This window comes from Scomber japonicus, chromosome 16 (genome assembly GCF_027409825.1).
Source record: "Scomber japonicus isolate fScoJap1 chromosome 16, fScoJap1.pri, whole genome shotgun sequence".
In the NCBI taxonomy this organism is placed as follows: Eukaryota; Metazoa; Chordata; class Actinopteri; order Scombriformes; family Scombridae; genus Scomber; species Scomber japonicus.
Window position 1 is genome coordinate 8131483 of NC_070593.1, and position 12429 is coordinate 8143911.

Genomic DNA, 12429 nt, shown 5'->3' on the forward strand with positions numbered 1-12429 from the left:
ATTTTAACTAGTGAGATTTTGCACAGACATACTTGATTGATTTTTTGTTTTGTTTTTACTAATTCCATTCCTATTTATTATTATTTTTCTATTATGATATTTATTATTCTATTGGTGTTTTTATTTGCACTGGGATCACTGATAGATAAGCAGAATTTCATCCTCTTGTAATATAATAATATAATATAATATAATATAATATAATCTCTAAATTAAATCCTATTGCAGTGATAAACTTGACACATTTCTTCTTGTGGTGGCACGAATTCACTGTCATACATCATACATTAATTTCAGTGTCACCCTGCTCTGTCCTCCTTACCTGGCTCCTCTACCTGGCATTAACAACCCCTCATACTTTTCTCTCCAGGAAAAACGTCATTGAAGGTCTCTCCCGTCTCTCCCCGCTGCATTTTCTGCATTTTGCCGACTTCGCTGGCAGGTGCAGCCATATCAAGGTCTGGGCGGATCCGAGGAGTCCAGCCTTTTGGGACCAGTTCCCAAAATGTTAATGTACACAGTCTGCAGCAGGAGCACCGCTGCTGCTCCCATGCCTCCACCTTCACATGTCATACTGCTGCTTATAAAAGGTTAAATCGTTGCACAGATAAGTAAGTGCCGTATAATACTTTAACTTCATATTTTAATCACTCACTTTCTTTTGCAGGGACTTATTTTTAATTAAATACTTAAAATAAAAGATCCTTTGTTCACTTGACCAGCCTGTTCCTGCCCTGCTTCTGAGCATTGACCCAAATCCCATTAATAATATTATTACTATTATAAATGTTTATTATAACAATGAATGCTGATTTATACTGATCATGCACAGCCATGTATTCCCCCTAATGTGCAGCCAGATGTCATGTTTTACTAAAAGCTGGTACTGCCACCGTGTGGTGAAAGCTAAAAATGCCACAAGTTTTATTCTCCAGTGCAAATATGAACATAATCTCTTTTATTTTGCCAACAATTGTATTTTACTCGTGTTTAACTAGCTTCCTAAACATCCACCAGCAGCATTTCCAGACCCTGTATGTTATGGACTTGGTCACTTTAAGGATTAGTATGAGCTGATGGATAAACTCATGTCACATTAATCCATGCATAGTTTATCTGGTGAAGTATTATTCTGTGAATGGCAGCTCCTCTCTGCTGTATTTCATAAATGTTTTCTCCTCTTTAAAACAAAAACTGATAAAACTGTAATTTTCTCTTGGGGACGTCCCCGTGGATCAGTCCAGGTTCACCTGAAGAGTCCAAATTAAGTTTTAAAAAAGCTGATTTTAATTAAGATTAGCTCCAGTCCTGTCCTCCTGGCTGGATATTAAAATGTATGAGGACATTATGGTGCAACAACTCCCTCTTGTTTTATGGTGTCCTTTCTACATCCTCCACTGCCTTGCAATAACACTAAAGCTTTTAACATACCTACTGCTTTCATTCATTCACCATTAGAGTGTTTAATAAAGTATTATGTATTCAATATAAACCCACAACATTCTCAATATGTTTGAAATTAACCTTTAAATACTTATCTATATAATCATCTTCCATCTAATTTTTCATACTTGAATTAACTTCAATTATCAAAGCAGACTGACTTTATGAAAAAAAGATGTTTTATGTTGAAATGAATCAAAGACAGAACCAAGTGTTTGTGAAAGCTTTATTCAGTTATACCACAAAGACTTCATTTTATGTTTATGCAAGTCTCTCAACCCACATTCACAAAATATTATTTAAAAAAAAAAGAAAAAACAGAAATCACAAGTCTTTCTGGACATCACTAAAAAAACCACATGACAATTTGCAGTGAGTGTTTTATTGGTATCAAATCAATAAACTGATTTAAAGACAATTCTTCCTGCTGAAATAGACACTTAAGTGTTTGGACTCACAACACCCTACAGGCCAAGGTTGGAGATCAAGTTAATAAAAGCGAGAAGAAAAAACAAATATCACCAACACAAGACGAGGTCCCGATACAGCAGAGTTTGATAGAAACAAAAAAGCCAAATCAAATCTAATGCCAGATTCCATTTACTATTACACTAGAAAGCTGAGGGAAAAAAAAAAAAAAAAAAAAAAAAAATCACCAACTAAGACGTTTGCATTTCTCTGTTCACATATCAGGGCAGTGAATGCAACACGTGTGGAGGCGCCCTGTTACGGCACCTCTCCGCAGAAGAAGAAGCAGTATCACAGTTTCACGGCAATGCCAGAAGCTCGCGTTACAGACACAAAAAAACAAAAACAAAAAATTTAACACATATGCAACGTTTTTTCCCGCCTAACCTTTGAACTGCTCCGAACCTCTTGGGCAAAGCACGGAGGAGTGGATGGAATCAGAAACATGGCAGACCGCGTGGACAGACTCGAGGGAACACCTGATCGAAAAGGTTTCCTGTCACTCACACATATGACGGGGCTTTTTTCTTTTCTTTTTAATTTAAAGAGGGAAATGGATGAATCATGAATAATGTTGAAGCACATCCAGACATGTACAGAAACAATGAAATAATAAAAGAAAAAAAAAATCAAAGCCAATGCGGGCACATTAATGACTGAAAGACGCCATGAAAAAGGCAGATTTCCTCCCCTTTACTTTAAAAAAGAAAGAAAAAAAAGAAATCATATGCCACCACTCGGGTCTACGGTGAGCAACTATCAGTCTATGATCTACCAATCAGTGTTTGCTGTCTGCTGAGGCGGAGCGGGAGCGTGAGCGGGATCGAGAGCGAGAGCGGGAACGAGAGCGTGACTGTTTGTTCTGAGCGGGAGCAGGGGAGCGGGAGCGAGACCTGGAGCGGGACCTGGAGCGAGACTTGGAGCGGGATTTGGAGCGGGATTTAGAGCGAGACTTGGAGCGAGAGGGAGATCTGCCTGTGGCCTTGCCCCCGCCCGATGACTTCTTCTCTGGAGTACGGCTGATGGATCTGGAGCGGCTCCTGGAGCGGTTGCGGCTCCTGGAGCGACTCTTTGAGCGGGAGTAGCTGCGGGAGCGAGAGCGAGAGCGGCTCTTGCTGTGACTGTTGGAAGAGAGAGAAATTAAAATCAGTATGGGAATAAAAACCAGCCTGAAAAATGCACTCGAAAGAGTTTTAATGTAAAATAAGACATTCACAGATCTGCCCTGTTGTCCCAAACTATGTCAGGCTGAGGGAAAATTATGTTTGCAGAAAGCTGGAGAGCAAACGAGTAAACATCCAGGAGGGGTGTTAATCCAGATCAAACCTAAGTATTCAGTGATTGATAAAGGCCTAACATTATAATTCTGAGGCTTGAGCCAGCAGGTAGATTTTGGATGAGTGATAAACCAACTGCATGAAACAAACTAAAATAATGACTAAAATAATGTTTATTTAGTGAGGAATCACTGCATTAACGACCTGTCTGCAGGTCGCTTTGCCATCAATCTGAAGTAAGGGCTGGGCAATAGGTCAATATTATATCTACCGTGATATGAGACTAGATATCGTCTTAGATTTTGTGTAACATAAGTGTCTTTGGTTTTTAAGACTGAGTTTACAGTAAGGTGACTTCATTTTGTGAATGAACCAGACTGTTCTAGCTGTCCTATTACCAACTTACTCATTATAGCAACATTACTGATGATTATTCATCAAAATTTGCAGTGTAAGTATTTTGTGAAAGCACTGATAGTCATCCCTACAATGCTACAGAAGTATTTAGTCAAAAATATTGTGGTATTTAATTTTGTATGCATCATCGCTCTCTCTGAAGTTCACGTTTCCGCAGCTGGAGCAGTGTCAACACATGTTGCCTTCATGCTCCACTAATCGATCATTTGTCTGTCTCTAACTTTCTATACTGATGGTAGCCGCTGAGTCCAGCTTTAAACTAACTTCAACTCAGCTGTATTGGGTAAAATAAGCCTTCACCTGGTGATTATCAAACCACCACCAGCCTGATGTTTTGACTGTCTGCTCTCCTGTTTTTGCGGCTGACTTTTCCCCTCAAACATCCCCACCTGACTGAGACTGGCGGCACAGTTGGCCTTTACTGTGATTGGCTGTCAAACTGCAAAAACGACTCACCTTCTGCTATCCTCAAAGATCTTCAGTTTGCGTCCGTTCAACTCTGTCCCGTCAAGCTTGGAGATGGCGTTCTTCATGTCACTGCGAGATGCAAACTCAACCACCCTGTGAGAGATAAAGTATTATCATTATGAGTTCACAAAAAACTGACATATCAAAGTCGTAGTTTGACAGACAAGAGGAGCGACTTACCCTTCATTTTTGTTGGGTCTGTGAGCATCCACAAAGGTAACTTCACCTGCTTTTCTCATCAGGTCTTTCAGGTCCTGTTTCAAAGCATAAACACAGGATTAGTGACAAAAAGAACAAAGCACGAGGTGCCAGTGAGAGCCTTTTCAAGACCTGCGGGGAGAGAAATGGGCAGGCAGCAAAAAGACACCAACACACACACACACACACAGAAACTTTGGGTTATCTAACGCTGACTTTTCAAACAGCAGAACAATAACGTGATAAAAGCTCTCATTTCAGTGGAGGGCAAAGTAAACAAAAAGAGCCACTGAAAATGCTGGGCATGTGTTGCCTTTTCTTTCTTTATAACCCATTTAAGTGGCTCCGTGAATCCGCATTTAACTTCTTTAAAAAAAGAAAAAAAAGAACAGAAAACAAAACCCAAATTCGCCTCATCAACATCGTGAGACGCCTGACCTCCAGACTTTAGGGTTTGAATAGTTAAATATTGGATCTCGTGTCTGCATATGCGAGATAAAGTTGTGCTTTTTAATTATTTTAAAGGGCTCGGATGAGAATATTCCTACGGATAAATAGACAAACACCTGATCTGCAGTTTTTGTTTTACCAATAATTAGGTGGCTCAAAAAAAAGAGAAGAGGCTTTAATTGTTTGGTTTTTTTGTACATGATAAAACTTGACCTAACTGTACACCCCTCCTGTTACCACCCAAAAACCCCTGTAACAAACCCAATCACATGAGTTTTATGCTACTTACCGTTCCAAACCCAGGGGAGATATTAGCATAGAGAGCCTTGTCCAAATAGCAAATGGAACCAATGCAGTGTTAAGCCCTTGAGAAACGACCTCGGCCTTGACTCAGCATCCGGCCTCCACAAGTAAGGAACCACCAGAGAGCAAGTTGAGAGGGAGGGGTGCGCGCCCGACTCAACACCCCCCCCAAGCTCCATCAGCAACAGAAAAAGACCCAAATAGAAGAGTGTAGGGGGGCCGTGGATTTGAGGGGGGTTACAGCAGTCGGGGATGCCAGCCCACAGAACCTCCAGACTGTGGCTACGGACCTCCTAAGGCTACCGTATCCTGCGCTAGACCACTTTCACCCGCTACGGGGCCCAGCCAAGACTTTAGACCGGCGGCAACTGCGTGTAAGGAGAGGCACCAAATGGACACTATTCAGATAAAAACAACCAGGAGAGGGCGCTACACATACTTCTGACACCTCTGTGGAGGGTGTGCAGTCACCTCTGATACAAGGACACCATATCAGAGCAGCTGATAAAAGCAGTTATATGTTTTTATGTCCGTCATCAGCAGTAACGTGCTTTCTCTGGGAGAAAAATGTGGGTGGTGGTAAGTTTAAAAAAAAAAAAAAAAAAAAGAAATAGGGGTTTTCTATCATGATCAGCCAATTATCTAATAATAGGTTTGTTTTGAGGGTTTTTTCCTCGTAAATCTGTATAAGAAAAATTGATCCAGACCGATCAAATGAGTGCTGCTTCACTCAAAAAACATGTATTTACAAGCTGATGTGTTGCATTTAAAATAAGGGCTGTGCTGTAGCGATGATGAGACAAGATAGATTAGTAATCTCTTACCTGCCAGCTAATCCGTGAAGAGAGGTTCTCCACAATGAGTCTGTGGTCCGTCCGCACGGGAGGGCCGTACCTGAGGAGACGACAAAAAATGTAATGTTAAAAAAGGGGGACAAATGCTTCAAATGCAACCAGATCGAACCGGAAAGACTTTGGAAATAAATACAGGCTGTAAAATTCACACAGTCATTCTTGCAGCACAGCTGGTTTCAGTTTGGGGTTCAAAGCTGTTGAATTTATTCTCTGTCAGTCTGAGAGTTGACAAAGACATTTAACTAACATACTGTTCATATTCTGAGCCGTCAGATAACCGTAACCCTTCTAAGCCACAAATCATTCATAAAGACCTCATCAGTCACAGATAAACACGATTTATCCTTAATGAAGCTTTCAGAGAGCGCAGAGGGTCACATTCGGGTTAAATATTAAATTTCAGGCTAAAAGAAAAAAGTTATGCCTCTCAGATGTATAAATGGGTCAAATTTGACCCCTAACAGTATGAAAGGGTTAAATTAGATTCAGATGTGTAACGACAGGCTTTCATCTGTCAGAGGCTCACATTAAATACTTTATTTTACCTTCATCACTGCTCAGGAGCAGTGGTGTAATGAATTTGTTTATTATTAATTTATTAAGCAAAAGTTACTTGCTTTGAGTGTTTTTGTCTTCATGACTCAAACAAGTGATACGATCTATACTGAGTTTTGCGCTCCGTTGCACCATGACTTGAGAGAGTAAACACGCTGGCCCAGCTGTCGTAGTTCACTGCACCTTATTTGACTTTCCCATAACGAGATAAACTTAGACATGCGCCCTGCATAACTGCGTCTATCAAGTTGCGTCATAATTTATTTGCAAGTAATCCATGTTTACTTATGATAATGTGTGAAAAGAGACTTACTGGTACACTGAGGAAGAATAAAAATAACCCTCTAATATCTTTATTACCATCCTGGAAACCTGACAACTCTTGTTGTCAGGTTCAACGTTTTGACTGCCATAAATCTTGAGTAGAAGTTTAACTAAGTCAGCTTTGGTTTCAGGACACTATTTTAAAAAGGTGTACGTACCTTGATCCACTGCTGCGGGACTGACGATAGCTGCTGCTGAAACGTCCCATTCCGGGGCCACCGCCGCCGCCACCTCCTCCACCACCTCCGCCGCCGCCGCCACCTCTTCCTCTTCTGGAGCGAGCATGCTCGATAGTGACCCTGAACATAAACAGAAGAAAATAAGTCAAATTATGTCACTTACTAATATTTCTTAGAGGGAAATTTAGGTTGCTAATAGTTTGGTCTGAAAGTCTATGTTAGTTTTATTCATTATTCTATTCTTTTGGGACTTCATTTGGTGCTGATGAGGGTTGTAACTGATTCTGTTTCAGCTGTGACTCCTCAGCACAGTCAGCAGACCTGAAGCCTTGATTAGTACACTGGTGTATGCCCGGAGTGCCATGGCATCTGAAAACACTCTTAAATGTTATTAGTGTAAACTGTAAACCATTAAACACCTGCAGACTTTGGCACTACAAGGACGCAGCAATGCACACGTGACTTCTTATCAGCTCCTTTAATATTCTACTCGCCTCATGAAGAAGCTGAGGGCAATAGCCAAAGCTTGTATAAATGTTAACAACCAAAAAGAAGATGATGGTCGGGAAGGCATTAGCTAACCCCGTGTTTTTGGTTATAAATGTGTCATTTTGATTTAGTTTGGAGTCTGGAGTCTAGCTTTGTTTTCTTTCTATTTATCTGTACTTTGTTTTATTTTCATTATAACTGGGTTCTTTCCCCCCAATTTTTACTGTTCAATTGTACGTTTTTATGCTTCCAATTCTTACTGTTAAATCATCTGATATTTCGTTTTTAAGTAAAGCCCCTGTGTATGTAATGTGCTATATAAACAAAGCTGTGTTGCCTTGATCCCTCAACACAAAGAAACCAGATTTGACTCTTACCTTTCACTGCACAGCTCTTTGCCGTTTAACTCGTACACAGCATCATCTGCATCTCTGTGGTCATCAAACTCCTGAAAAGAAGGAAGAAAAAAAAGATTAATTTTGTAGAGGCAAACAACAGGACAGGAACAAAGTTCGTAAATTCTCACTAAGTGGTCGGTAACACTCACCACGAAGCCGAATCCGTTCTTCAAATTGATTTCCCGGATGCGTCCGTACCCCTTGAAAAACTTCTCCACATCCCTCTCTCTGGCGTGTGGGCTCAGGCGCCCGATGAAGACACGACAGCCACTCATGGTTGTCTATTAAAAAGGCAAACATTTAGTTAGAGGAAGAGAAATGGTTAAAAAAGGGCAATATTTATAAAAAGGTGTAGTGTTTTGAATTCAGAGGCATCTAGCAGAACGGACGCGGCACAAATCAAATAAAATATGTGTTTTTTAATTACCAGTACTGTATAATCAAGTTGATTTGTTTTTATTAGCTTAAAATTAGCTCTTAATATCTACATAGGGAGCAGGTCCTCTTCCATGGAGCCTGCCATGTTTCTACAGTAGCCCAGGGAGGACAAACCAAACACTGGCTCATTTTTCACAAGGTTTTCAGACACTATAGGTCAACATAGATGATTGAGTGGTTTCCTAGAGGACACTAAATCCTCCACACTGCTACATTAATATTTGTCAGATATTCATTTTCACTAAATTAATCTCCCCTCTGACAACAAATCCTGTTACCTAGACTGAGCCAGCAGTAATTCCAAATAGTTTACAGTATGTAGACTCACATTACGGCTCAGAAATGACAAACATTGTGTTAATGACTCTTGAAGTCAGTCTGAATAACCTCTGGGTTTAAGTTCGGGAATCAAAAATGTAAATAATTTGGCACTCATTGCATTGAGAAAAGTGAATTTGTTGTGGCACAAAAAAGAGGAAGAGTGTCACATGTCAAGGTTCAAACTGAAATCTGGATCTTAATCAAAGCTACACCAGAATCCAGTTCTAGCTGGACCAGTTTCAGTGTAAAGTAGGGAGTTTCTGCCAAAAAAAAACCACACAAACAACCCTGATAAATTTACACGCATTCCAACAATGACAAACTTTAAGAAGTTAAAAATTAACCACAAATGCAATATAACTCCTTTCTTTTTTTAAGAGGTTACAAGGTTCAACTGACTCCACTTTATGGTCATTTAAGAGACTTTATCATTTTTTTAACCGCTATCCTCATCATTTATATAAAAAAAGGGTGGAAAACATGTACATTATTCCCTAATTTTAAGTAAATACAGCCACCAAAACGACAAAAAAAAAAACAGTGGATTGTATTTGTATTGAATTTATCTCACATTAGCTAATTTATAATCCTTAACGATTGACTTACAAAGAGGATTAAAAACAACAAACTAGTCCTCTCTGGCCTACAATAAGCCTCCCAATCCTTCACTGCGAGGATACGACGTGATGACGTTGCTAAGTTACCACGACTAAAACGTCGTTAAATCTTTAGAAAATATAGAAAAATTAGAAACAAAATATCTGCCTAATATAATCATAATGAATCTAGTTGGATGGTGTTTTTGTTTAAGTGTGCAAATTGAAGAATAATAATGATTGGTAGCTTAGCTGTAGCTTTTAGCTTTAACACGCCTCGAGGTCGACGCTAGCCCGCTGCAGTTAGCCACAAAAAAACAGCGTCGTCTGTTTTAAATCACACTTTCAACGTCAACTTTTTCTTTTAAAAACACGTGTAAAAGCTAAATACAGTTATTTAATCTCACCTCAGTTGTTTTCCCTCAGGAGCTTCTCAGGTTGTTTTGTGTTTAACGTCGCTGATTAAGCTGCACGACTGAGTCAAAATGGCGAGTTGAAGCAACAGGAAACGCTGCCTGGCTGCACGTTGCCAAGGTGCGGTTTTTTTTTTTTTTTACCAGCTGCATTCTGAGGAGACCCGCCCCCTACTCTACCTCTGATTGGCTCTGAACTTGATAGTTCCACGGCTTTAACCAATCATAGTCCTCATGCTTAAACCTCACCAACGAAGGCAATGAGTACTAGCCAATGAGAGGTAGAGTAAGGCGGGTCTTAGCAGAATGCGGGTGTGGAAAAAAAAAAAGGCTTGCCCAGTTAATCATTAAAGTGATACTTCGGCATTTTTCAACCATTTCCCAAGAAATAAGAAAATATTCAGATATAAAAATCTGAAAGAAGCTAAAAGCAGAGAATTTTAGCCTTTCAGACTCAAAATGATTGCTTTGATTGATGATTGATTGATGATCATTTTTCAGTTGATAATCCAATCAATTTATCAACTAATCATTGCAGCTTTACTCTGCATTAAATAACTTTGAATGAACTAATCACAGTTTCATATTATTATTTTCTCCAACACAAGTATGTTGTATTATATTTTACCTGTAGCCCATACAGAAAAAATACAATACGGCATAGCAGTGAAAGAGATCCAGACATTTCACAGGTGAAAAATAAACTTATCATTCTCTCTGGTGGACAAATGCTCAACAGCAGTGACACAGTTTCAAAAACGCCCTTTAAAATATCTTTGACATTTCTCTGCTGTTATTTCTCGATACTTTGGCTGACATACTGTATACACCGATACTGATATATCTGCAGTATTGGCTGATAAATCAGGCCAATTGATGTATCTGCCTAACAGTATTTAGGGCTTCACAAGGCAGATAAAATCCTTCTTCACACTATGGATAATTTTATATTACAATTTGAATATATATGGTGATAAAAGATGTTTTCTACTATAATCAAATAGCTGTTAATGGATAAAACAACCACACAGACAAAAACGAATCCAGTGAAAGTAAAGTTAATTCCCTCATAAACATCAATATTGCCATTAAGCACTCCTGCTCATTTATTTTTTAACATTGTCTTCGGTACCTGAATCCAACTAACAGTCTGGCATCATTTCTGACACTTGTTGCACGTTGCTGTTTTGCGGTATAAAATGTCCATCACTACCATATTTTAGGCTGGAAACAGAAGAAGCAGAACATTTAATTGTTATTCCATTTCTTTATTTCTAGTACTATATCGTCATTCTTGAAATTGTCTTGGGTTAGGAAAAAGGAAATACAAGGTTTAGGTTGACACAGTACAATAGAAAAAAATACCTGTCTGGTCTGCTCTGTAGAAAGTGCCAAAGACTTTTGGGCATGGTATACTGATCACTGTACAGCCCCTGTCAACTCAAAATATAGCAAAAAAACAGAAATCTGAACACCATACACTTGGTGAAATGTAAGACTACGTCAAAAATAAATAAGGATATAGCTTATTTAAGAATATGAAGCACTTTATCAAGGTGTTCAGCAGGAATGAAGATTACTGTCACTATTATAAGTCATGATAACCTTCCTGAGAAAGGGTAGCTGTCCATGAACACAATACAGCAGGAGGGATGGAAAAATGTTTAAATCACATGTGGCCTGGTTCGCTGAGCTTTTGCATTAAAAAAAAAAGCAAGCAGCATGAGTAAAACTACAAGGAGCCAATGTTTGTCACCATCATCATCATCATCATTAATCATCGTAATAACCACCGCCGTCAGTATCAGAGGGAGAAACTGTCGTTAATGGGTGTTTTCTTTAACCAGCATGAACGCTAAATCCACAATAATTATAAATAAATGTATGACATCATATTGTCTTGTCATGAGAATATGATTTTCTCACTGCAAATACCTCAGAAACATAAATACTTTTTTTTAAAGGGTTGTACCCCTGTCCTTAAAACACTTTGTTCCTGTAAACATATCACAGTTCAGTTCACAGTTCAAAATTAATCAAACATACAAATCTTAAAGGAATTGTTCGACATTCTTTACACTTTCATGCTGAGAGTGAGATGAAAAGATTGATATCACTTATGTGTTTATAGGGTGAATATGAAGCTACAGCCAGAAGCTAGTTAGATTATAGCCCCAAGACTGAGAAGAAGGTCAACAGTTTCTGCTTTTCTATTAATCTAATCTAAATCAAACAAGGTATAAAAAGTTAATTAGTGAACTTTAGATGTGCTCCTAGGTGGATTTTGTTATCTTTGGACAAAGCCAAGCTGGTGGTTTCCGCTAGCTACTGTTAGATAAAAAACATCATCCTCTGTTCACATAACACAAGTTATTTGACATCAATCTAAACACACTTCACTTTTTGATAAGTTTTTATAACAAATGAGATCTACCATGTTGATTAGTGAGCTTTAGTTGGATTTTAATCTTTGGATAGAGCCAGGAGAGCTGTTTCCAATCTTTATGCAGAGTCAGAGGTGTCAAACTCATTTTAGTGTAGGGGCCCCATAAAGCCCAGTTTGATTTCAAGTGGACTAGACCAGTAAAACCATTTTCATACTTTGCAAAGTTATCCAGTGGGCCCGATCGGACCTCTTGGTGGGCCGGCTCTGACCCGCAGGCCATATGTTTGACACCCCTGTGCTAAGCTAACCGGCTGTTTGCTGTAGCTTGATATTTACCGTACAGTTGCAAGTAAAGTATCAATCTTCTTATCTACCAAACTCTTGTCAGGAAAGTCCTAAAAAATATTGGACTGTTCCTTTAAGGACTACTGTAATTTAAAGGAGAATACTGA

General features: G+C 39.1%; 1 protein-coding gene across 2 annotated transcripts; it reads right to left on the minus strand.

Moving 5' to 3' along the window:
• Positions 1–1655: 1655 nt before the first annotated feature.
• On the minus strand, positions 1656–9698 carry srsf5a (serine and arginine rich splicing factor 5a). 2 transcript variants are annotated; one of them, XM_053335304.1, is made up of 9 exons: positions 9586–9698; positions 7973–8104; positions 7803–7873; positions 6916–7056; positions 6028–6072; positions 5849–5918; positions 4254–4327; positions 4062–4166; positions 1656–3032 (listed from the first exon to the last, which is right to left on the minus strand). In XM_053335304.1, the coding sequence occupies exons 2-9, from the start codon at positions 8096–8098 to the stop codon at positions 2690–2692; spliced, it is 975 nt and encodes a 324-aa protein (XP_053191279.1). In that variant the 5' UTR covers positions 8099–8104; positions 9586–9698; the 3' UTR covers positions 1656–2689. The 2 variants fall into 2 exon arrangements, with proteins under 2 accessions (XP_053191279.1, XP_053191280.1); XM_053335305.1 differs by lacking the exon at positions 6028–6072.
• Between the last annotated feature and the right edge of the window lie 2731 nt (positions 9699–12429).